Here is a 26974-nt window from a genome sequence, read left to right as displayed (position 1 = left end):
CCTGCCGGCATGGGGCGGAGGCGGGGGCGGGTCACCGGGAGAAGCCGTGAGCCCGGCAGCGCTGCAGCGAGCGACGCTCGCATTCCGTGTGAAATCCGCGATAAATTTATTAAAGAAATGCAAGGCGAGTTCGGATTAAGATGTAGAGCTCCCACCGCACCTTGGTGCCTGTGCTAAAGCGCCGGCTGCCCGTGCCTGGGCAGCGCCCCCGGCCGCGGTACCGCCCGCTGGGGGGGGGGCTGGGGGCACAGCAGCCCTGCCTCTGCAGGTGGCAACAGAACTTCAGTGGAAACACGCTTCAGGTACAACTGTAAACCACGGGAGGCAAGCATACTACTAATAAACGTAATTTTAATAGTAGGCGCGTGTTCAATGTGACATTAATTAGAAGTACGCTTCAGGAGACCGCATGCGGCGGCACCAGGCGGGCACAGCCCGCGGCTGGGGCTGCTGCGGGAGCTGTAGGAGCGGCAGGGCCATGGGCACAGCGCGGCGACCAGGGTGCCACAGCAGAGGCCGCAGCACAAGCAGAAGGCGGCTCTGGCAGCTTCAAAAGAGTTTGCTGCAAGATGTGGAACCGCTCCTGAACTCAGAAGTGGGTCGTGGTCTTTCTGTGACCGCAGTTGCTGTACGTTGCTTGCAGATGTCAGCATCGTTCTTGAAACTAAGCTTGCAGATATATCGGGTATCACAGGTCAGACTAAATACTTGAGAAAAGGAGCCAAGATACTATCACTTTTATGAACTTAATTACATTTCCATTCCTTCTCAAGGAAAAATGCATTGTTTTTCAGCAGCTTTTAGGCTATCAGCCTCATCTGGTGTACATTGCCTCATACGCTTCTCTGCATATCTCTAGGTATTTGCAATCAGTTTGAAGAGCTGAGCATTTCTGTGCTCTGAGCTGTTTGGCCTCTCTAATGAGTAAGCTTTATTTAACCCCCAAAAATTTCACTCACATGGAGTATTTTATTTTGTTTATTTTTTGCTTTGCAACCTCCATATTGAACTTGCATTGGATTACAATAGACTAAAACCAATATTCTGATGCTATATTTAGCAACTTTTTTCTGTCCCATGGAGGACTGCTTATCAGAGGCTCACATTAGCCTTATTTTATGCAATGATGACTAGGCCTGGTGCTCAGTTTGCATATACAACAATTGCTTGACCTTCTCCACTTAGGTTAATTACCAAATATTTTCTAAGTATTTGTTTGTTGCGTCAATCAAATTTCAGGTAGGTGTTCATCTCATTCCCCATTGGAAATAAAAATAAATCTTATATATAGGGCACAATATGCTCACTTAAAATGATGCCTAAAACACTGACAACACTAATGAAATCTACACTAATGACTAAAACCAAAGGTAAACTAATGAGAGGCATGACACACTAGCTAGACATACAACATAACAGACAAATAGCATCTGCCAATTTGACTTAAGGGTATTTTTTTTTTTCTTACATCAAGTAATTAATCTAATATTACTGAATATAATCCACATCTAGGATGCCAAGCAACTCTTCGGAAGTTCATAGAGACCATTTTGATGTAGCAGCAGAGAGAACAAAGGCACTCAAAACACTGAAAAACAGCAGGAGCTGGGGAGTGGAATGTTTCCCAGCAGAGCTCTATAAAAAAAGAAGAAAAAAAAGAGCAATTTGATAAACCTGATTCAAAATAGCTCTATTTGTTACTATTATAAAAGCATTGAAAGTTTCAGACAAATCTCCTATTAGGTCCTTCTATTATGTAGACACTCCTGATATTAAAAAATCACGTTACATCTATAGTACATGCAAATGAACAGGTGTTCAGTTTTCAAGTAACAGGCAGGATCAAAGTATGCTATCCCACTTTTCCTCACTTTAGTTGATACTTTTCCCATTTATTATGCTGCACATGTATTCTCAAACATTTATTCAGACATAGGAAATCTGATAGATACCCCAGAGTATAAACAATACTTGCAGTTTTCTACTATATGTATAGGAAGAAACCAGTAGAAACTACAGAGGAAAAGTGCTTACCACTTGACTGCCACCTGAAGGTGAATTCTGAAAAGAAACAAAAAAATAAATCTAGAAGAGTTCCCACTCAATGGTTTTGAACACAGTTTTGCCTGTGATCAACAAAATTTTAACACCCTAACCCACAGCACGCTTTTAAGTTGTTCAAGAGGAAAGTAGCTTTGCATAGGTAAATAGTTTTAGTTACACATTCTATCTCACCTCACATCTGAAAAGTTCAGCTAAAATGGGTAAAAGGGCAAAAGTCTATTTTTCTCTCATTTCATTATCATATTCCATACAGAGTTTTCAATCCCTATAGTTGAAAAAAGATGTTAAAAAATGATGAGTACCGGGGAAAAAAAAAAGGAAAAAGAAAAAAGGAAAAACAAAAAAGTGCAAAACCAGGTAACCGGCTAGTGAAAAACTCAACAATGTAGCCTATTAAAAAAACAAAAAAAAAACCCCAACCCCCCAAAAAAAACAAGTGTGAAGGATTAACTGAGAAGAGCCTGTAAAATCCACACAGAGAACCAGAATTTAAAAATAGAAGACAACAAAATATATCAAGCCCACTAACTGGAATGTGAAGCAAGAAAGATTCACATTTAAAATATCATTTATTTCATGATATTGAAATAGCTTTTCCAGGCCGAAGCCATATTTTCCATGGCAGTTTCTTTAATATTCTCCAATACAAATGGAACTAAAACAGAATGTTATCTTCTGACCAAATAATCCTGAAATTGCTTTATCAACCATCCAGGTTCTTTGCTTACTAAGAAAAGATGATGAAAATGCTGTGATGAATTATTCTTACCGGTTTCCCAGAGTAAGTGCTTCCTGAGGTAGAGGAGGCCTGTAAAATAATTATAAACCATTTATTTTTGTTGTGCAAGACTCCTAGAGAATTGTTTCCATAGAGCACATAGCAGTTTTGGAAATGCCCTAGATAGTAGTTGTTTCGATACTGACCTTGATTATACCTTTTTCCTCGCACTTTTTTTTCTATTTTAATTGAATGGTCTCAAGTAAGCACACCTATGTCCTCTTTATCCCACAAACAGTTGCAGAGGATTTTCAAGGCAATATATCATTGAATGAACTACAAAGTCTGAAACTGAAACAGTTATCCTGATATTTAAATATCTTAATAGAATGATCCAGGCATGTTCCTATGAGCAAGTAACTATATCAAAACTCTGCCGTGGGAGGGACGAATGCTACCTCATCCTGAGGTTCAAATTTGAACAAAATATTCCAGTTTCTATTGGTCAGTTTTCTCAAACATTTCCCTTCGTACCATGATTTTAAATTTCACCCTCATTATTGTTGCCTGTTTTAAAAAACAATATCCACATTTCTAACTTGGTTGTGGAATTACTGAAAGAATATCCTTACTGGCTTTCCCTGATGACTGCCTCCTGAGGAAGATGAACTCTGAAAAAAGATACCCATTTTGACTCTGAGCCTATTTGTAGTTCAGTATATTCTTGCTGTCTGGAATAAAGGACCACAGAAGAATGAATACTATCTTACGTCCAGTCATCCAAAAATCCCAGGGAAAAGTTTATCTGAAATACAAATATTTAACATCTTTCTGCTACAAGTATTCTTTTGAATGATGTATTAGTCTGAGAATTTCATATAAAGTTCTCAAGAAGAAAGAGCTGGTTTGTAGTTATGATGTGTTCAATATATGGAAAGGAAGAAGTAATAAGGTTCAATTAAACATTAATTCACCTGGCATCGATCTACAGTTAGATTTGGGGGGGTGGGGGGGGGTGAAAGGTAAGTGTTTAGAATCCTTTGCAGAAGATTCTGAAAAATTAGATGTTCTTCAAGAGTCTTAGTTTTCTAGCAAAGTTGCTCTGCTTGTGTGAATGGCATTGTCAAAGGAAATCTTACAAGCATTGACTCTTCAAGAAATGCCATCAAATATGGTATACAAAATGTTTCACCTTTATGATTCGTGTATAAGAAAACCTAACGTTTGCATCCACTTTTTAATAACGGGGGATACATCTTTTTTTCTGTAAGAGATAAGCTAAAACATTTTGTGTGCTTATTTATATCTCCTGCAATTGAATGACAATAAAAGCAAGGTCTAAATTACATAGTAAAAAACGTGGTCTGAAATGGGAGAAGATAAAGATCCATAGAGTAGAATGTCAACTATTATTTCCTTCAAAAAGAAAAAGTATATTCTTCAAAGCAGGCCAGAAATACTTTAGACAAATGCATATAAAATCAATGAAAAATGAGCCCTGAGCACAAAGGGTATGATTACTACGAATTTAAACAGAAATAACTGTTCATAAACCCCTTGCAAAAAATAAAAAAATCAAAAATCCTGTAATCTCATTCTGTGATTACCAGAACTAATCCAGGTATTGACTAGAAGTTCAGTTAGGGTAACAGAGTAAAATTCTGGCTCAAAACTATGGAACTGTGTGAAAATAAATATTGTGTTTGCATTTGTTGAGATTATCTGAGGTAAGTAAATCGTGTGACACTCTTTGCATATTTAAGTAATTCTCAGAGAAATGTCTAACCCATAACTAAAGTAGATATAATTTTATAACAGGTTTATAAGAAAAAAGTATGGTAAACTTGAAAAGTTTTTTTACTTACTGGTTTACCATGTTGTCTGCCTCCAGAATATGAGCCCTGTAAGAAGTCAACCAAACATCTATTAATTGAATGAAAAAAATCTTCTATCGCTGTTCTGAGACAATTTGTGCAATACTTAGGACAAACTTACTCAGATTTTGTTTGAACAATAAGTAACTGAGGTACCTAAAACTTGAGCTGTCTACTGCACACCAAAACAATGGCAATTTGTTATTCTGAATCAAGTAAGCAGTGTTGTGAAATACAGTATAACAATTATAGTATGTTCAAAGGAACATTTTACACAGAGCAGTAATTCATCATAACCAATTCTTCTATTCAGCTTGCTGAAACAACTTTAACCAGTATTGCCTCAACTGTTTAAGTCCAGTAAAATGGACAAATGAATGTATCTTTCAGTATCAAGTAACTAACCTTATCCAGACAGTACAGGAAAAGAGTTTGGAGTGATGCGATGGGACGAGAATATACTCACCTGCCCACCATACTGGCTGCTTCCTGAGGGCGAAGATCCCTATTAAAAAAAAAAAAAATCACAGGAAACTTAAGTGCTTAATCATTGGCAGAATAAGAGCAGTTTTGTTTTTTTTTCCTCTCCGTGCAGAATGAGACATCATGGAAGGACCTTTTGGCAGGAGTCTTCAGTAGGAATCTGGAAAATGTATTAATCTAACAAGGTACAGTGAAAGACTTCTGACTTAATTCTTCTAAGTTCTTTAACAGTTGAAAGTAGTTAATTTGGCAGTTACAAAACACCTGCTAAGACTATTCTCTCAAATATATGGAGATAAAGTGTCTTTAAATGTGGCTCTGTTCAAAAGAAAAAAATAATCTATATTATTTGTGATTTTCTTCTAGGTCAAACATGTTCAGAGAGCATCGTGTGTATTATTGTAAGAGCATCCTTATTATTTCAAATAAGTAATTTGGGAAAAACTTGTTTTGCAGCTGTTAAAAATCCTCTCCATGCTACAAAACATGGTCTTAATAGAATGATACTGAACTTAAATGCTTGCCAATGGAGTAAAAATAAGTTCACTTATTTTTTTAGTATAGCAGAGTGAAACAGAGTAATACTAATGAAAAATATATTCCACCTTCTTATTAGGTAGCCATCCGTTGAATCTGTTAACTGTTTGGGCTACACTAAGGTTTCTCAATCAGCGATAAACTACTAAAGTCTACACAAGGTACATAAGCAGCTGCACACAGTAAGAGGCTCAAACTGCAGCTGAAGATAAGGAAACTAGTATTGTTGTGGGTAACACACCAGAATTTATCTTTTCAAAGTAATATCTATTGGTATGTTTTGTACCAAATTTGCAATTATATAATCTAAACAAATGCAAAAAAAAAAAAAAGAAAGAAGAAAAAAAATCATTTCAATGTAATTGAAAAATAACACAGAAAATAGATTTTGAACTGGTATCATAGCAATGCGAAACTGAAACATATAAATGGTTAAATAAAATTACCACTTGAGGTAAGAGGCATTCTTGGGTAAAACAACTGAAATCATGATCTATGCAGCTTCTGTCAATTGAAGTTTGTTCATACTACTTCATTACAGCTACTGAGAAATGGTTCCTATTTTCAGATATTTATTGAGTGTAAAATGACTGAAAACCCGACTGGCAGTATATGTACTGCATTGTATTTTTCATTTAATAAATATCAAGTAGGAAGAAGAGCTTAGGAAAAAAAAAAAAAGGTGCTTGCCTGTCCACCATACTGACTACTTCCAGAATACAATGAACCCTGTAAAAGGAATATTAAACTTTTTTTTAAAAAAATTTTAAATACCATCTAGCATCAGAAAACCCTGGATCTAATCTAAGCAATACTCATGACACTGATTAACTGGAAGAACTTTACAGAGTTATTAATGCAGTGGCAAATGGCTATTTATCTGCACATCATTTTACTGGTTTCTACAATAAGATGAACCCCATGAGTTCTTCTTCAGTATTTTTTTGAGGTAAGAATGCTTCTATAACTACAAAGTAAAATCTTGGCTCCAGTATATAGAAAGATATACCCAAAACATCCAGAGTGATTCAATAAAAGCCACATGCACTCTCTGGAGGGTCTGAACTCAATATCTACTGGCTTCTGGGCAAACATGGCAACTAAGCCATGTTTATTCCTGAGGAACTGATCCGTGTAAGTGTTAAAGACAAATTGCCTACCTGTCCACCTTGGTAGCGGTTTCCTCCAAAAGAGCCCTGTATTCAACAAAAATAGCAATGTTTACTCTTTATTGAATGCAATGTAACACACATGAAAAAAAAGAAAACATACTGACCTATTGTAGTGATCAAGTGATTTATACTGATTACTAGTATACTTTTCTATTTGGCTGATTAAACAAGTAAAGGATTTAGTTTCAATGCACCCTTATTCCTTCAGATTATATTGTTTGCAAAGAGAAGAAAGCTGATAACTTGTATGTTGTTTTCAGCACTTCTGATTCTCAGAAGTGACATATATGCCATGAGTGGTATACTTACGGCATGTGGGGTTTGCTTGATTTCATAATCCGAGAAAGAGAAGTAGTCATCTAAGCAATTTTGAATATACTGATACAACAGATAACTGAACTCTCCCTCAAAAGCAAATTAGCTTAATTTCTGAAAAAGGGTGGGATTTTTTGCTTTTGTTTTAAAGTATTTACAAAAATACAGGGAATATACTAATTAGAAAAATAGTAATAGCTTTAACTTTTTAAATGCATTGCTGTGGTCCCACTTGGAAGCATTTTGGCCCAAGATTTTAGATCTAAGTTTCACTAGTTCAATCATGCTGTTAATATCCATGATAAGAAAAGCACTATTACACACACACGTCCGTAACCCAGCAGATATACTATGAGATATTTGGGAAACAGATTCTTAGAAAGTCCACGGCCTCTCTTAGAAACCAAAAGAAATTAAATGCTTTGAAGCAGTTTTGAATGTCTGGATATTTTATGGATTTAACACTAGTCCTCCTTTAATACCGATACGGGAGAACATTACTACTTAATCCAGAGTGAGGAAAATGCAATTTATTTCCCATGTATTTCTTTGAAAATAGAAGTGCATCTGGGTAGCTAGTTTTGAATGCAATACTACAGTTGTAAGTCACTTAATATTTTTGCCCTTAGCAGGTTCAAAATTTCCCATTTTAGCACAATGTAAAAAAAACTTTCATCATACATTTAAATTCAGAGACAGAATTATTTCAAGAAATGTAGCTCCTTGGGAATTTTCCAGTATTCATGCATACTATGAAAAATATACAAAGACAAAGAACACTTACTGAACTTCCACCAGGGCACACACATCCACCCTGTATAAAACACAACCACATTTATTTTTCTAAGCCTATGACTGGATGAGGCCTCTGAATTAGTAAATGAAACTCACATTCTGTTGCTGCAAGAAAATGGACTATAAAATCCTGCTCATAGATTCACCAAGTTCCATCTAAAAATGAGTTGCTTTCTCTCCATTGGCCTTTCAGGATAGTTGTGTGCTTACTAATCAAATTTTTAAATATAGTCTAGTTTCTCATTTAAAACTTGCAGTAAAAACCTTACTCACCAAAAGGACGAGTAAAAAATTCCAAGTTGTACTACAGAAAATATTCTGCATTTGGTTTTTTTCACCCTAAAGAGGCCAGAGCACCTAGAATACATGCAGTACAATTTCATGCCTCAGATGTTACAGAGGACAGTAAAGATAACTTCCAGTGGAGGCCTACTAGGTGATTTCTACTCTGATAAAACTAACTGAGAGGTGGTCAGGGCCTCAGCATTCAGGATCTCACTTTTCACATGCAGTCTGTGTGAAATGTGTACAAAGAAAAATGTTTAGCACCAAAGGAGGTACAGAAACTCAACTACAACTGCCATTCAGGCAGGTGCTACTGGCTGCTCTGGCCCGTGGGGTGTCTTGAATGATGTGGGAAAAGAAAGTAACATGTTGCTGAGGCTTTGAGCAAAAAGGACAGTGGTGAAGAAAAACAGTTCTTGTGAAGGAAAGATACACAAAGTAAATTGTGAGCATCTGACACAAGCACAGCTGAGTGATGTGGAGAAAGAAAAGCATACCTGTCCACCATACTGGCTGCCTCCTGAAGAAAAGCCCTGGAAAAAATTAGTAATGTATTATTTCTGTGTTACTGAGTCACTTTCTTGTTTATTCTCTGTGGTCCTTAGTCTTCTTTTTAAACATAACAAAAAGGGGTTTCTTAGAACCACAGCCTATTTAAGGAAGCATTTCCATGCAGTTACATAGCCCCCTGTATCATTTGGTCATATCATGATCTGACATAGCAGACAGACCCATACTTTGCAATCCCCACTCACTTTGGTTTAAAACTATTCTTAGAATGTTCTTTTTTTTTTTTTTTAAAAAATATGAGTCAGATTTCCTAATGAACTGTGTACAAAAGTGCAAGTACTATGAAAGTAGATGTTTTACCTGTCCACCATACTGGCTGCTTCCTGAAGAACCTACACCCTAAAGGAAGGAGAAAGCATTTGTATTTGTTGCATATTCTTTAACTTATGACCTGTCACAGAAAAACACACTTTTATTTGTCTTCCATGGATTTAAGTGTTACAGGAATGCAAACACTTCCTTCATAACTATACTAAAATTTATTGGCCTTTACAAAGTCTACTGTTTACACAGAACAGTAAAGTTTAAATCAAAGTCAACTTTAGGCAGGTGTGAGTTCTGCTGCTGCACTGGATTGTGTGCTCAGGGAGCCTCCTATGTTTTACTTTCCTATGTGGGCTGACACAGCAGAAGGTCATATATTCTGCCTAAACACTGTTTTGGTGTAAGCCACTCCTTCATAAAATATTCTGGTTTTCAAAAAAAAGAAAAAGAGAAAAGGTGAACAATGGAAAAAACAACCCATATATATAAAAAAAAAAATTCTCACCTGTCCTCCATAATGGCTGCTACCTGAGAAAGATGGACCCTGAAGCAAAAGTGCCAATTATTTCTCAATCAAAAAGCTTCTTTAAGGGTTTTTGAAAGACTGTTTTCTTTCATTTTACAACAGAGAAAGATTAAGAAAGATAAACACTCAATTTATTTCTTTGTGTTCTATGCAAATTACTAATGGCCTGTAACATACAAAATCCTCCATAATACTGATCATGATTATATACCTAATTTTAGGAGGCTGTATTTGAACTGCAAATGTCTTCTACCTCTAATTCCCTCTCCAGTAAATCTGACAATAAATGTTTTCAAAGGCCAAGGATGAGTTTTGTTGGGGATATCACTCTATATTAAAGGTTATACCACTAGGCAGCACTAGGAACTCTGTCCATCATCTTTCATTTCACAAGGGCATGGAACACCTCTTAACAGCTACTGACCTTCTCCCCTGTTCCCTTCCTGACACTTACTGCTTCTCTGATATTGCATTTGCTGAAGGAAGTGAGATATTCCATAGGTTGAGGTACAGGAGGAATGCAGTCTGTCTCCAACCACTCCCTACTGTCAGATCTAAGAAACTGTGACAGCAGCAGAAGACAAATGGGTCCAGAATGAGGAGGGCAGGTCAGAGGGTAGAAAGCAGCCAAAACTGCATTTACTGTGATACAACAGAAGCACTGGCCCCTCATAGTTTTTGTATTATTCCAGATCATCTATCCTTAGATAGCTGATCAACTATTACCATATTAACACAGCTTACTAAAAATTTTCTTTTTTTTAGTCAATAGAAAAGTACGAAGCTTTGATGTAGAAGCTGGGTGTTACGGTAAAGACTCCACAGGAAAAAATTCTCACCTGTCCTCCATACTGGCTGCCTCCTGAAAAAGGTGAACCCTGAACAAAAAGAATTAAGTTATCTCCATATCCATGACTGGTTCTAGCCACTCCTTACTGTTAGAGCTAAGAAACCGTGACAGCAGCAGAAGACAAATGGATCCAGTATGAGGCGAGCAGGTTGGAGGGTAGAACAAGGCCAGAACTGCATTTACTGTGATACAACAGAAGTACTGGCCCCTCATAGTTCTTGTATTATTTCAGATCACCTGTCCTTGGATAGCTGATCATCTATTACCATTTAGTCAATAGAAAAGTACCAAGTTTTGATGTAGAAGCTGGGTGTTAGGGTAAGGACTACATAGGAAGAGATGCTCACCTGTCCTCCATACTGGCTGCCTCCTGAAGAAGGTGAACCCTGAACAAAAATAATTAAGTTATATCTATATCCATGTCATAGCACTCCTTTAAATCATGCTCTATATGAAGATTTCTTATTACTTTCAGTGCAAAACCACAAGTGGACTGAACCAGACTGTGCAAAAAGGAGTGAGACTCATCTGCATTTACAGTGATGCATCAGAAATTACATTTCCTAAAAACTCTCCTGTGGCTTTTTATCACATACATTTATAACTACTATATATCTAGCAACAAATTAAATAAAACATGAAAAAAAAAATTATGTCCTTAAAATGTTCTCTTACACAGAGAACTACCAAGTCTCTTGGATAAAGCAGTAAACACTACAAGGGAAGAATTCTCACCTGTCCACCATGCTGGCTGCCTCCTGAGGAAGGTGAACCCTGAATATCAACAAAAAAGGAAACTCAAACTTCTTTACACCCATTTTATAGAATCATAGAATCATTTCGTAAGGCTTTAAAATTTTTTGGTCAGATTCATGAATTACCATTTTATTTAAGAAAGACATGACCTCTAGTACTGCAAATTTCAGGAGGCAATTGAGACAACCATGTATTTAACATTCTGTTTTTTCTTAGTCTTAAATAATGGTCTTCATCTGAACTTGTTTTGTTTAATCACAGTAACACCGAAATGCTACAGAGAAAGATTTACTGAGAGGGTTTTAGACTAAGATAAATGAAGCCATGGTAGACAGTGAATAAACTACAAGTTTGCATAGGTCAAAACTACAAAAGTGGGAAATATTAATGCTTACTTGTCCACCATAGCGGCTGCCTCCATAAGATGATGGCCCCTGGAAAAATACAGATACTCAGAAATAACTGATTTTCAAATTCATGGAGACAAGTGGCAAAGATATCTGTATTTTGTTATATGACTGTTTGTTTGCAATTTTCCCAGAATAAACTCTTACTTTTTTTCCCCTTGAATTCACAATATTACTACAGAGAACAGATCACTGCAAAGTTTATCGAAATATTAAATTGAGATATCTAACTGAATAAGCCCTTAGTGATGAGTCATATAATGGTAAAATATCTCATATAAAATATTAAAAATGAGAGCTTACTTGTCCACCATACTGGCTAGCTCCAGAGGAATATGAATCCTGTAAAGAATACCAAATAAGTGAATGACCTGCTGTAGAACTTCCTTAAATCAAAACATGACTCTCCCAGGACAATAGGAGCACAAGAGCAAGGAAAGAGCGAAGGCAGGAGAGCAGGACTCAGTATGCTTTAGTAATCAGAGTTCAGCCTTACAAGGTAACTTGGGGTAATAACGGTGTTCCTAAGGAAGGGCGGAAGGCAAAAAAATCCTACTACTTTTTTTGTGTGACATTTTGGGAAGGTTAAAGCAGCATTCTTTCAAGTATTTCCTCTGCTCATTTCTGGAGAATGGCAATTCTTTAACTGGAAAACTAAATCCTGAGCCAGAGCTAGCAGTAAAAGATCGGCTACCTAACAGGATTCTCAAAACCTAACTAAGCAAGTTAACTGAAACCTCACACAACAAGAGGTTTCTTTAAAGATGGGAGATTGTATTTGTTTTACTTCTTAATAGAATTAGGTCGACTAGGAATCAAAATTGCTGCATTTTGATTCATTCTTTCTCCACACCTATTTTTTGTGTGAGTTTCACTATGCAAGTTTCACAAAACCAAGGGCACTATTTGCTAAAAAAAGCCACTGCATGTTCATTTACTGAGTTTTTACTCTTTAAGCATAGATCCCATACAAAAACTGAATTTAACTGAGTTTGTGAATAACCATCATTTTCAGAAGGGGCAAGCTGGCCCTCCTTTCAGAATGAGTGCTTACTTGGCTATTGTACTGGCTGCCTCCAGAAGATGATGAGCCCTGGGGAAAAAAAAACAAACAAACAAAACAAAAACATTATATTTCTCTAACAGAACTATTTTAAAGCAAAACTTCTTGAAGGACAGCAGTGTATAAATTTCTATTTCATACATTTTTGCTTGGGTTTAAAATCCATTCAAAATGTAAAATCTAGCCTTCTGTACTTTGTTAATACATCTACAATTTAGCGTGTACCTGTCCACCAGAATGGCTACCTCCAGAGCCCTTTCAGAATGGAAATACCAGTTATTTGTCCTCAAAGGATCTGACTGAAGGATAGGCAGCTTGTTTCTTTTGGTTTAAAAATCAGCACAATGAAGAGTGATATCCCCATGAAAAGCTTTTAATATTAATCCTTGCAGAGTACTACAGACCTTTTGAGTACTCTGAGCTTCCACAAGATCTGCTAAGTTCATAAAGAAATGAAACAGTTCTGTGTTTAGTATATAATGTTAAGCATCTATCAGAAACGTGTTCTTCATAAGGAACCTTCACTGTGTAAAATGACTTTTCAACTGCCCTGTAAAGACGACATCAAAGACAATGTTCTGAAATAGTCTGCAAAATATAGTTGGGGGAGAACTAGGATCTACCTTCAGTATGCAAAAGCCATTCTCCCGTGCTGAAGTACTGTGTGCCTCTACGCATTAAAGTACAGATCAGGAGTGTGCCTTTGAGACAAAACTTGACAGTCCGTGCTCATTGTAGTTTGTTTTGCATCCTGGAATGGTCTCAGGTGAATTAATTGGATGCCTTTCAGGTCAAACTAAACTGTAGAATGCTCTCCAGGGGCACACTTAATGCACTCAGGCAGCAAACAAACTTTTGGTCCATGGGACCAGACCAGAGCAAACCCTTCCTGAAATGTGTGTAGCGTGGCCATCAGTTCATCAGCACTGTTTGTTTCACTCTGTGGAGTGAAACAGTCCTAGCACTTCACAGTACTTGTTGATGCAGACACAGGCACTATGTTCCCTCAATCTTTATACACAGTCCCTGGTTTCCAAACTGCTTTCTAAAGAGGGTTGCCACTAAAAAGCAAGAAAACGCAGCTCCAACTGCAAGTTTCAAAGGAAATAAACCTCGACATCAATAATATGAGGGATGTGGAACACATAGACATTCCTCCTTCCCAGAAGACCAGTCCTATTTACCCTCTAATATTAATTTTTGTATGGTACATTTATGTAGCTGTGTCCAACCCAGCTTAGCATCAGTTAGCAGCCTGGTAATGATGCCACAGAGTTCTGTGCTAGATACAAAAAGACCCAAATGTCTTTTCTCCCTGTAGCGCAGCACATGCAGAGATCCAGTAACATGTATGACTTTCTAACAGATGACAGCTGTAAACAGGTCTCTCCTACAAAAGAGTTCTTATCCATGAGAGGGCTAGCATCATTAAATTAGCGATCTATGAATACTAACCTTTCTTGCAGTAAATAATCTAAGGGGAATACAAACACATCAATACATGTCCTTAGGGGATATTTTGACATATTTCCAAGGAAGCCAATGGAGCTGACTCCTGAGGTAAATATGTATATCATTATGTACCTGCGTTCATGCTAAACAACATTTTCCATTCAAAGACTTCTCTTTGAATGAATACTATTTCAAACTGTGAGTGCTACATTAAGATCCTGTGTGTATTTTTAATTGTGACTAAGGTAGGTTGTTTTCACAAGCGTATGACTTCTGTTAGGTACTGACTTTTTTAACCTGTCTAGCCATTATAATGACAAAACAAACACAGGGCACACTTAAGAGCTGATGGAACATTGCTTACATTTGCAGAGGAATCACTTCTGACTAAGGTAGGGGATCCACCCTGTAAGGGGGGGGGGGGGGGGGGGGGGATAAAAAAATTAGCCTTTGCTTTTGATCATAAACTAAAAATTAAACAAAACCTCAGAATGCCTGTTCTATGGTATTTTAAAGGAAGAATATCACAGTCTGAAATTACATTACATTTACGCTTCACTTCTTAAGTTGCCAAGATCGCGAATAGTCTTTTTCATCCTGGAAGACTGCAAATCACAATGTATCATTTTGTATCTGCTCATGACTCACTGCCTCCAAAATAAGAACACCAACCAAGGTGCAGGAATGTCTCTTGCATACTACATGTTGACTGACCACATATGATTTGCTTTGCAAAGCATGCGTTACAGTATCTCACAGTCTTTAAATAATTTCATGTGGACTTAAAAGCACAAATGAGAAATGTCTCAGTTTTGATTTTTTTTTGTTTTGTTTTGTTTTTAAATTTGGTAAAAGCTGATTTCTGAGACAACTTTTTATGGTTGGCAGTTTTGTAGACTTAGTATTACTTTAGCTTCCCTTCATGATCGATCTTTTGTCAATTAATTCTGCTATTTAATGCAATTTTTTTTTTTTTTTTGAGAAGACACGCCTCTGTAAATACTGTAAGGTAACTGAAAGTCAGTGCTCAGAGAATACAGCTTGCTGCCAAATTTGGAGGTTCCTGGCTTGTATCAGAAATAGTGTGTCCGGCAGGACAAGGGCAGTGATCATCCCCCTGTACCCTGCACTGGTGAGGCTGCACCTTGAACACTGGGTTCAGTTTTGGGGCCCTGACTGCCAGACAGACATTGGGCTGCTGGAGCGTGTCCAGAGAAGGGCAAAAAGGCCGGTGAAGGGTCTGGAGCACAAGTCTTAGGAGGAGCAGCTGAGGGAACTGCAGTTGTTTAGCCTGGAGAAAAAAAGGCTCAGGGGGATGTTATTGCTCTCTACAACTGCCTGAAAAGAGGTTGTAGGCAGGTGAGGGTCGGTTTCTTCTCCTAAGCAAGAAGTGATAGGACAAGAGGAAATGGCCTCCAGTTGCACCAGGGAGGTTTAGACTGGATATTAGGAAAAGTTTCTTCACTGAAAGGGTGGTCAAGCATTGGAACAGGCTGCCCAGGGAAGGGGTTGACTCAGAATCCCTGGAGGTATTTAAAAGTTTTGTAGATGTGGCACTTAGGGACATGGTTTAGTGGTGGACTTTGCAGTATTTATCAGGTTTGTGGTTGGACTTGATGATCTTACAGGTCTTTTCCAACCTAACCGATTATATGATTCCATAATTCTGAATTCTTCATCTAGGCATAATGAGAAGTAACTCATACCATATCAGTAATATGTATGTCACCAAAGGAACAATGAATATGAAATTAACAGTTCATTCAAATGAGTTAGAAATAAATAGGACCACAGATGATTTTCCAGTTAAATAATCCAGTAAAAGAAAACATGTAACGAATACGTAACACTTACAGAACTTCCCCCAGAACAATCACATCCACCCTGTAAAATATGCAGAAAATATTTATGATCTCAAGAGCACAGGACTGAAAGGGACTCCAGTTATAATTCAAATTACTTCTTCTACCATCCTGTGTATGCAAATCACACCCACAGTCATAACTGCCCAAGTGCCTAACTTCTAGAAATTAGTGTATTTTTTGTTCTTTTCATCCTATGCAACTATTCCTGCACTTATTGTTCTGATAGGGAAAAAAACTTCTGATTTTGTCATCTTCACATTTGTTATCTACAATTATTACCTTAAAAGCCATACTCAGCAAAATGACAAGTAAAAAAGTCTGAGTAGTACTGCAGAAAGCAATGTATTTTATTTTGTATTTTCCCTAAATTGGCCAGAGCACCTAGAATACATGCAGTACAATTTCATGCCTCAGATGTTACAGAGGACAGTAAAGATAACTTCCAGTGGAGGCCTACTAGGTGATTTCTACTCTGATAAAACTAACTGAGAGGTGGTCAGGGCCTCAGCGTTCAGGATCTCACTTTTCACATGCAGTCTGTGTGAAATGTGTACAAAGAAAAATGTTTAGCACCAAAGGAGGTACAGAAACTCAACTACAACTGCCATTCAGGCAGGTGCTACTGGCTGCTCTGGCCCGTGGGGTGTCTTGAATGATGTGGGAAAAGAAAGTAACATGTTGCTGAGGCTTTGAGCAAAAAGGACAGTGGTGAAGAAAAACAGTTCTTGTGAAGGAAAGATACACAAAGTAAATTGTGAGCATCTGACACAAGCACAGCTGAGTGATGTGGAGAAAGAAAAGCATACCTGTCCACCATACTGGCTGCCTCCTGAAGAAGTTGAACCCTGTAAATTATATAAAAAAATATTCTTTAAGTTTGATATGCACATTTTATTACAATAGAACTTTTCAAACACAGTTCAGAGAGTAAAAGACAACCTATCTGGTTAAGAACCCAATTTTTTTTTCTGTAAAAGGATTAAGGAGGATTAAAAAACCCCTCACAGTAGTTTGGAAACTTAGGTATTACTAATCTAGTAAATAATATTTTCTTGAAATATGTACACCGAAAAAACCCACCCCACATCCAAAAACCCAGCACTGAAGAAAAATTTCCCACCTGCCCACCATACTGGCTGCTTCCGGATGAGGCCTGAAAAAAATAAAAGTAGCTTAATTTCTACTATTTAAAAATATAAATATTTGTAAACATAACTATGTATATAAAATTCACATATTGATTATATTACATATTATATAGACTATATACAACTAATACATAATATATAAACATAAAATACATGAATGTACATATTAAAATATATTTTTAAATTAATTAAAAAATCATTACTTTTATTTGTTTTCTGGTGTTAGAACATCAGTTAATACATTAATTGTAATTTTGACTACTCTGCTTACCCTTGGTCTTTTACATAGAGATATATAAGGAAAAGAAGTTTGAGTACCAAACAAATCTTGCTACCAGATAAAAAATTGCTGCAAAACTATATGAGGACTCAAGCTTTTGTGTAACAGATACTTCAGGTCAAAAATACAAGGAGTCAGTATTTACCTGTCCACTGGAGTAGCCACCACCTTGAGAAGATGATCCCTGCAAAAAGTAGACCCAATTTATTTTTGTTTAAAATGGCTTCTGGAAAGCAAGACCATGTTTTTGAATAGTCATACATATGTTTTTTTAATTAAAAAAAAAATGTTGTTTTTTTTTTAAAACAGTTTGCTGTTTGGTTTCAAAAGACATGATGCCAGATCTCATGAGAAATACTAGGAGATAAACAGTTGGGTATAATTTACTCATCAGGATAATTTTTAAATAGAACAGCCATTTTGGAAGGGAACTGCAAATAATGAATAAAATAGATATGCTTACATGTCCACCTGATTGGCTGCCTCCTGGGGAATAAAAATCCTGGAAAAATGTATTGAAATTACATGAAAAAACCAAAACCTTTCTTTTGTAATATGGAACAATCAGGATGGAATCTGATAACTCCCTTGCTTCTCTACCTTAATTTTCTCTCATGGATTTTCAAAAACAACAACAAAAAAAGTTTTTCTTTACAAAACAGCATATGCCCCTTTATGCCTGTTGATGATCGCTCTTTTGGTCAAAGATATTCTTTTAGATACAGCAATTAAAGAGTTCTTATATCTTTAACAAAATAATTTCTCAGTCAGTGTGTGTCATATTTCTCATTAGAGTAAATAAAATGGGTGCCATGTAAAAATGACAGGAAAATGGAAGCCTTCATAAATAAGTCTTATAGCAGAACAAAGCAAAGGGTTTAACTTAGAATAAATACTGGACAAATCATGGTATCGAAGCTTTTTGCAGTCAGGTAATGAGCAAAAAACTACAGGAACCTGAACAAGTAAATTTTGGTACCATATTTGTAATGTGAGTTTGAGATTCAAGAGCACACTTCAGCATCAGCTGGGATCTCTAGCAGTACTTTAACACCTTAGCTGTATCTTCATTCCCTCTGCACTTGAGGACTTTCTATCCCACACTGGAAGCTGCCACACCAGCTTCCCCAGAAAATGTTAATTTCAGTGGCTAGCAGTGGGGCAGACACTGGCAACACGTAAGGAAGGAGTGCTTACCCGTTCACTCTGCTGGCTGCCAGATGGTGAGGTGGAATCCTAAAAATTATTAGAATCTAGTTATTGCATGGCAATTATTTCTATGTCTTTCTAAGCAAGTGTAGAAGGCAAAGGAAACTACTGTTGTTGGGAAGGTTAAAGGTGTAGGCTGTAGGGTAAGCAGCATTCATTCAAGTTCTTTCTCTGCTCATTTCTGCAGAACGGCATTTCTTTATTTGGAAAGATTAATCCTGATAGATACACCATAATAAAGGAATAAGATCACATCTCAGTCTATGTTATTTCCTCTTAAAATGCTACGGGGGAAAACATCAGCACTTTGAAATCTGTCTTGGTATACTGGAAGACCACAGTGGTACATGCCAGTATTGTTATACCTTAGCTTCTTTCAGAGGGCCTCTGTAGTGTCATATTTTAGCTTTGCTGAATATCCACAGGAAGATTTTGATACAGAAGCTGCATGGAAACTAATGCCACACTATGTATGTGGTTGGAGTGCACAGCTGAATTTATAAGAATTTGTGGAGAACAATTCCCTGCTAACCAGGACACTGATAAACAGACTTACTAGAAACCCAGTTAAATACAATCAGTCACTCAAGACTCTGAGAAAATGAGACATTAAACTTGGAAATTTTTATAAACAGCTTCACCAGAATTAATAGAAAATATAACTTACTCAGGAGAAAAAGCATGTTCCTAAATAGAAAGGCAAGCAGTTCTCACCACACTGTGAAAACTGACCATCCCTATGCAATATACAGATGAAGGAACTTGAATCTTATATGTCTGGCATTGGAAAAACACAAAGTGTAGTGTGATTTGCAGATGGAAGATGAGGCAACTAGTCTGTGCAGTATTGATAAAGGAAGTTATATTGTAGAAAATTAATAAAATGAGATAATTAAGGGTCAAATATGATGTGTTTTCTCAAACAAATGCAAGGAAAAGTTGATTTTTAAAATAAACCTGTATTTTAAGAGCAATTGAGTTTGAAAGTCTTAATTTATGGGAATTGCTATGAAAGTTCAGAATAGTAAACATACATGTAATATAGTCTTAAGGAAATAAATCACAAAAAATAGCCATTAAGAACAAGAATGGCTGATCCGCTGTTACAGATGATAGTACTGTTCTTGTAGTTACATTAGTGTTATTGTATTAAATTAACTCAGTGAAAAAGTAACCAAATGCAGGAAGTAAGTATCTGGTTGTTTTGTATACTATGAGCATACACTAACACTGAGTTTCAATGGAAATTGTAAAATAAAGGAAAAGTTTCCTTTGTAAATGTTACTTCTAATAACCAGCTCAAAATTGTATGATTGTTACAAGCCAGAACAGTTTTAACTGCAACATTAATTTACCAAGTCCTTATCATAACATAGCAAAATAATATGGCATAATCTATGTCTGCATTTTCCTTTAACTATGAAAAAAAAATTCAAATAATTTATTACAGAAAATTACTAAACACAGTTGGTTAGAATGTACTGTGAAGGAGCTCTTGAAGATGAGATGGTGAGATAAAGTAAAGGTCCATATAAGCAAGCAGGTAATTTAAAAGGTAGTAAATTCTGATATTGGTATACTTGAGAAGAAATGCTTACACTGTCATTAGTTTCACTGCTTCCCATAGAAGGTGAATCCTGTAAAATAACGAAAAAATGTTTCTTTCTATATAAAAAGACTCATATTCTCCACAAATAAGATCATGTAAAATAGAAGCATAAAAATAACCAGCCACCTAGAATCTCCAAATTTACCTAAACCAGGGAACATGCAAGAAAAGAAAAAATACATAACTTTACCTGTTGCTTCAGCAGAAGAGGTTAAAAAAAAAAAATCCTCCTTGTAAATACGCATTTTTATAAGGAAAAATTTTAGCTAAAGTTGATTTGCAAAATTAACTGTTCTTTACATTAAAAAAAATTCCATTATCTATGCTTTCTTTCTAGATCCTGCACTAGAAGTAACAATGGAACACAATTTTCTATGAAAAAGCAATCTGGATTATATGTCTTATCATTTTTAATAAATAATTATGTATGACTTTGGTTGGTTAAAATGTATTGCTAAACAAAACATAAGATGGTCCTTACGGAATAATTCCCACAATGAGATTCACATCAATAAATAGGGACTTCAGATATAGTGAGTGCATTCCCCCCTAGACTTCCAGCAGTTTCTGCTTAAGTAAGGTGTGTAAAGTAAATGGACAAGGTATTTTCCTTTTGAATGAGCTAATGCATAAACAATAAATTAGTTAAAGCTTTGAATAGTCACAGCGGCACAGTTAGCAGGATAGCGTACACAGTGCATCACCTTCCCTACATTATGAAAACATTTGGATTGTAAAGGGGTAAATAAAGGTAAAGAAAACAAAAGATAAAATGGCATTTCCATGGTCAACACTTAAAAATAATTTAAATATAGAACCCAGCACACATAAGAACCAACACAGCAAGCTTAAGCTTTTGATGTATGAGACAAATAGTATTTACCTGACCATAAGATCCAGTACCACTATATGTGGAAGATCCACCCTATTTGGAAAACAAATCATTTTCATATTGCCAACAGACTTTTTAAGGTTACTGTAGGGATCTCCTTCTGGGGAGTTTTAAAAAATATGAATAGTTACTTAGTTATCTGAATGGCTATTGAGCAATTCATAGTTATGCCTCTGTAAAACACTAATTTAACATAATTGTAACTAAAATTCTACTTTTGAAGAGACCTTCAATTGGCAGATAACTCAAAGCTAGCATTGTTAAGGAGAATAAGCTATAACGGTTGGAGGCACCCTACTTTTTACTTCCCTATAAACTTTCAGGCTATTTAGTTAAAACTATATGCAAATTCACTCTGCACAGAAGAAAATCACCTTCAGTAAAATACAGTGAGAGCCAAAATACAGAGCATAGCTATATATAGAAGCCAGGATATTGGCCCTCAGCACCCTTTATACAAAGAGGGGAGGGGGAAAAAAAAGAAAAAAGAAAAAAAAAGAAAAACAAACAAACAAAAAAAAGAGTATTTACCTGACCATAGGATTCACTGCCGCTGTCATAGACAGAAGACCCTCCCTGTACAGAAAATAAGTTCATTATTTTGTTTCTCTCAAGAAAGAGTTTTCCTTCTTTCAAGAGCAGTACAGGAATGAAAGTAACACAAGTCTGTTATCTCTACAAACAAGGAATAACACTTACCTGTCCGAATGATCCACCAGGAGAGAAGGAAGAGCCTCCCTGTGCAGAAAACATAAAAGTTGCATGTTTTGTAGTTGAAATGTTCTCTCAAGGACAATTTTTAGACTGCTCCTCAGCAGGGACAGTGACCAGAATATTTACCTGGTTACCGGAGTAGGAGCTGTAGGAAGACCCTGGGCCCTCCTGAAAGGAAAACACAGACCAGCTATTGTCTTGCAGACAAGATGAGTATTTTAATACCAGTGTATGCCGTTCTTACTTTACACCCTTCCTCCCAGTTTTGAGCTAACTTTTATGTACCTGCATAAAAATCAAGACCAACATGGTTAAAGTGGAAGAAGTCTTCTGGCAATACTTATCTTAGCCTGCTGAAATCTGAATGCTGCAAGGAAACTGCAGATACCACTCTGTACTGCTCTCTGTCAAACCCCTTACCACTAAGTTATGTCAGGGTTAATTTAAGTTTTCTGCTCTAAGAGACAACTGTCAGGTCTCTAACTGCAGTATCTCACGGCACCCACAACACCAGGAGCGAAGGAACCAGGATGATGGCAGTCTGTTTTATCCTGGTAAGGGAGGAAGAACAACTACCTGTCCATAGGATTCTCCGGGATGGAAGGAAGACCCTCCCTGTGCAGAAGACAGAATGGGTTACTGGTTTATATTTGGCTACTCCTTCAGTGAAGGCTTTAGATGGAGCTTTCTGAATAGGGCATTTTATCTGAATGTTTACCTGGTTACCAGAATACGTGCTGTGTGAAGAACCTGGGCCTCCCTGAAAGGAAAACACAGACTAGCTATTTTCTTGCAAACAGACATTTAAGTGAGTCCATTTCTGAATTTCTCTTCTTTCAAAAAGGCCATTATTGCAATCATTAAAAGAGAACACTAGTTATTTTTGTTAGAGATAAGGAAACCTTTAGCAGGTACTCTTCTGTTCAGGTTAGAAGACCTAGAAGTAATAGTAACTTTTCATTTTACTCTTTCTAATCACTGAATCTTATGTCATACTTGGCAGACTCTACGTTGTTATAGATTACCATGACTCTGATCATGTTTTTTAAAACTGCCAGAATATTGAACTTCCAAAGTATAAATAGGGTTTATGCAAGCAGATTTTTCAGTTCAGCACTTAAAGTAGAAGACTATTTACCAGAACATAACAGCCATTACTACTGTCACATTCCTTTCTACACAAAAGAAAGTATTATTCAGCGGTTAGACTGCTTCCTCAGAGACTATTTGTAGACTGAGCTCTTGTCTCCAGATGAAGTGTAGAGAAAAAGTGGAACAAATGCAGTGTAAGTAATTCGAGGATCCACATAAGGAAACCCATTGTTTCCTTTGGAACAAGATGGTTTAAATATATACAGCTTTGACTCTTAATTTATAATCTTTTCCAGGTTTGAAGAGACCTTCATGTAACTCATAGCTTTTAAGTTTAGAAGAAAGCTTTTTGGAGGAATTTTTATCCTGGGCTGAAGAATCTTCAAGTAAGTAATGACTGTCTCTTTTATGTAAGGTTGATGAATGCTGGTTTATTTATATATATACATCTGCCTATACCTTTTTTTTCTTATTCAGAACAACAAACCTGCCAATGTGTTTACAATTTTAGGCACCGTTACTGCCATATGTAGATGATTGACCATGGACAGAAAATGAAAATAAGTCCGTATTTAAATTCCCTCTATTCCTTTGCAAAGATTGCTGAACTTTACTGTTGGGTGAAATCAAAGATCCAGACTATTGCTACCTAGCTTATCATAAATTCAATTCTATCTGCTGACATCATCACAAACTGAAAAATGAGTCTCTTCTGTATCAAAGTAGACACATTTGCACTGAGAACAGTTTTTTTAACATGATTGATTTAGAAGTCTTCTTTTCTTCATGTTGAAAATTATTGTTTGATGGCAACTGAATACACTCTCCCCTGGCCAAGCTGTTGTGGCTTGCCATTAAAAGCTAAACCTCACTTTGCACCAGTTTAAGCATGCAAAGAAAGAGGTCCTACTTGAATGAAACTTGCACAAAGACATCCACCTTTTTAAGTAGAAGATAGGTTACTTAAAAATTCAAGTTCACTTGGCAAAGCCAGGTGATGCCAGAAGCCTGGTAAAGCTAGTGTATAATGCCCATGTAACTGCACTCTTTGGGCTTTTTCCTGGCATGGAGACATTGCCTAAGAGAAAAGACTATGCACTGGCACTGATCATGAAATCACAGTGATTCTCTCTATGGGAAAGAATAGTTTAAATATAGATTTAAGAGATTATCTTTTGAAATATTTACCAGACTTCGACATTTTAGTCACAATATTTTATTGAACCAGTGAGAAGGACAAGGAACCTAAGTAGGATGCAATTAAATACTGTGGTTACTGTAGGGCATATTGACTCTGGGTTTTGAAAGTAATGAATTATTAGCACGTAACAGGTTAACTGACAGAGCATCTGGATTACCAAGCACATTTACAGGAAGTTAGTGGCCAAACGGTAATTATACAGTTAAAGTAGGACTCATTCTTCCATTTCATTTTATGAAATTATTTTATATATTCATATATAAATTTAGGAAATTATCAGTAATGTTTAGTGTTACCCTAGCGTCCATACTTACCAGGTGATTAACTCATAACACTCCATTACGTAGATGAAAGTATAAACTCAGAAAAATAATTACCTGTCTACTCCCACTGCTTCCATCAGGACAAATGCAACCACCCTGTAAATTTAAAAAAGGAAACTATCATTGCTTTGTGGAAATTTAAAATAAAATCTTATTTCAGATGTGAAATTGTTTCAGGGTAGAAAGACTGTGGAACTACAGAGTGGCTGTGACCTTGACTATACCTAGAGGAAATATAGGGGGGACATACATATATAGGGGGGTCATCCATATATAGGGGGCAGCATAGCTATATACATGTAACATTTGCTTTGGAAGTTAGATTGTTTCCACATCTATCAGTGGTACGTCTCAGTGACAGATGCCTCATCAAGAGAGAATTATCTGGGTAGGCAAGAGTACAAAGAATCACCGTTGTGCTCTCACCAATAAACTGCGTGTGAAATTGAAAGAGTGTTGAAGTGATTTCAGAGAGCCATTTCAGATTAAATTTAATCTGAACACGGTCACTTCATTTACACTTTAATGCATAACATCAACAACCCCTTATGCAAAACTACTGGACTTACACTTCAACTCCTGATTTTAATTAGTTTAATTACCAGGAAGCTATCTGGACAAGACTAGATAAAAATAGAGAAAATCCTGACCTGACTACTTGATCCACGATCGGTTGCAATAAATGATCCACCCTGTGAAGAAACCAATTATATTTCATAGAAGCGTTTTATCTGAATCTAACATGTATAAAATTATGTAGTGAGAAGTAAGGTGACAAACTCTTTGTACTGCTTCCCTGCACCAACAAACATCACTTGTTCAGAACTTTCGGTATAAATCGTTGTGAAAACATAGATTTAGATGAAACTTAATTAGTGACTGGATACAATACACAGGGAATAGGTATCAGGAAAACTAATTAAGAAAACTGTTACTCTCTGGAGCTCAGAGATCTGACTGTATTATTGAATTAAGACTTCAAACTCTCTGAGACAGAGGGCTATGCTAGTGTTACATCCATAATGCTAAGTGTAATAGGATTCCAGATCTCTGGGAAGCTGATGGGTACCAGTACAGTACAAAATATTAAGAAAAACAGAATTGGGTGCTGCTCTGGATCAGTTAAATTTCACATATTTCTATAACACAAAAGTTGGGCCTACTTTTTTAAAACAAGTACATAATCACTAAGATGTAGCTTGTTACCAAATTCTAAATGAAACAGAATTATATATCTGGCCATTACCATCACTAGAGCAGGACTGTTTCTAAAAAGATTCTAAAACTATTTGTTGGGGTTTTTTTTCAAATGATTTTTACAAAGTGTTATGTAAAGAAACACCAGCACTGCTTACCTGCTAAGGAACAGAAGAGAGACAGTATATTCTGGGTCCATTATCATTATTTACAACTGTACCAAATTATAACATTAGAGGGAAAATGCTGCCAAATCAAAACAGCATTCCTCAGCATAGATAAATTAGTGGAACCCAATTTTCAGAAATGAAATAAAATTTCTCAGAAAGCTCCTTACAACAGACACTATGTTATTACCTGGTAGTTAGTGTCGCTGTTATTTGAAGTAGAAGTCTCATTCTGTGAAGAAACAAGAAACTACTTGGTTTCCTGTGAGGGTAACAAATTAAAATACATAGTTCTATTGGAAAAGAACTACCTAACCCTAAACAGATTACTCCGTTATGGAAATTAGATCCTTATTCTTTTTTTTTATAGATAATACACCAAGAAGCTGTAATACCAGGAGTACTTCAGAAAGCATGACAAGAATGGTTTACCTGTACATCATAGGCTCTTCTGCTCAAAACATGTGATGTATCCTGTAAAAAACAAAGACATTACTATTAGGAGATGAAAACTATGATCACTGACAGGCCTTCTTTTTTTTCCATATTATTGATTTATAACAACTCCAGACCCTTTAATGCATACATTGAGTAGGAATGCCTTCTTATAAAATAAAAGGTTATTTGCACATAATTTTTATAGGCTACTGCTGAGTCTGAGTTGAATCTACACAATACACATACCGTATCTCCTCCACAACATGCTGAGCAACATAAATTACCCAACATTATTCTCTCTGATTTCATTATTCTAGCTTTCTTCAGCTAAAATTTTAGCTGTGCATGACACTCATTTAATTTTAACTTTAGCTTGGACTAATTCTGTATTGTCTTATTTTTTAATATATTTATATTATAATTTATTTTTTAAAATTAGTAATTATTATAATATAATACAGTATATTAATAATAATAATTTCATTTGTATTCTAATTTGTTTATATTGTATATGTGCTTCTTGAAAAAAAGGAATCTGAGCTGCTCTATACCTCATAGCAGGGTTTTCATGTCTTTTTTCCATATATATACTTCCTTTAAGGTAAATTCACTGAAAGAGCAAGCAAATAGCCAAGCTATTTTATATTACTTTTTCCTTGAATAGGAGAATTTTAATTAGGACAAACAGAATTAGGGAAAAAATAGGCA

At 36.2% G+C, this 26974-nt stretch overlaps 1 protein-coding gene and 1 long non-coding RNA gene across 2 annotated transcripts in view; one reads left to right on the top strand and one right to left on the bottom strand.

Moving 5' to 3' along the window:
• The first annotated feature begins 41 nt into the window (after positions 1-41).
• Positions 42-26391, top strand: LOC130157198 (uncharacterized). The gene is made up of 4 exons (XR_008824727.1): positions 42-302; positions 5252-5324; positions 23237-23326; positions 26199-26391. It is a non-coding gene; the product is annotated as an uncharacterized LOC130157198 (long non-coding RNA).
• The window catches only part of LOC130157197 (loricrin-like), a 34422-nt gene continuing 7779 nt past the window's right edge, over positions 332-26974 (bottom strand). The window contains exons 15-48 of the mRNA XM_056356529.1: positions 26261-26302; positions 26019-26060; positions 25115-25156; positions 24519-24560; positions 22567-22608; positions 22425-22463; positions 21975-22016; positions 21834-21872; positions 21666-21710; positions 21126-21167; positions 20232-20270; positions 18622-18660; positions 17888-17926; positions 17570-17608; positions 17117-17149; positions 16803-16841; positions 15986-16015; positions 14496-14537; positions 12671-12709; positions 11920-11958; positions 11605-11643; positions 11189-11227; positions 10801-10839; positions 10443-10481; positions 9583-9621; positions 9114-9152; positions 8741-8776; positions 7948-7977; positions 6837-6872; positions 5123-5161; positions 4648-4683; positions 2834-2872; positions 2035-2061; positions 332-1635 (exon numbers count right to left, since the gene is read on the bottom strand). Of these exons, the coding sequence (XP_056212504.1) occupies positions 1537-1635; positions 2035-2061; positions 2834-2872; positions 4648-4683; positions 5123-5161; positions 6837-6872; positions 7948-7977; positions 8741-8776; positions 9114-9152; positions 9583-9621; positions 10443-10481; positions 10801-10839; positions 11189-11227; positions 11605-11643; positions 11920-11958; positions 12671-12709; positions 14496-14537; positions 15986-16015; positions 16803-16841; positions 17117-17149; positions 17570-17608; positions 17888-17926; positions 18622-18660; positions 20232-20270; positions 21126-21167; positions 21666-21710; positions 21834-21872; positions 21975-22016; positions 22425-22463; positions 22567-22608; positions 24519-24560; positions 25115-25156; positions 26019-26060; positions 26261-26302 (1371 nt within the window). The 3' untranslated portion in view covers positions 332-1536. The remainder of the gene's footprint in view (positions 1636-2034; positions 2062-2833; positions 2873-4647; positions 4684-5122; positions 5162-6836; positions 6873-7947; positions 7978-8740; positions 8777-9113; positions 9153-9582; positions 9622-10442; positions 10482-10800; positions 10840-11188; positions 11228-11604; positions 11644-11919; positions 11959-12670; positions 12710-14495; positions 14538-15985; positions 16016-16802; positions 16842-17116; positions 17150-17569; positions 17609-17887; positions 17927-18621; positions 18661-20231; positions 20271-21125; positions 21168-21665; positions 21711-21833; positions 21873-21974; positions 22017-22424; positions 22464-22566; positions 22609-24518; positions 24561-25114; positions 25157-26018; positions 26061-26260; positions 26303-26974) is intronic.

Source organism: Falco biarmicus, chromosome 11 (assembly GCF_023638135.1).
Source record: "Falco biarmicus isolate bFalBia1 chromosome 11, bFalBia1.pri, whole genome shotgun sequence".
Taxonomy (NCBI): Eukaryota; Metazoa; Chordata; class Aves; order Falconiformes; family Falconidae; genus Falco; species Falco biarmicus.
Note: the sequence above shows the minus strand (reverse complement) of the source record. Positions and strands in the feature narration are given on the sequence as shown.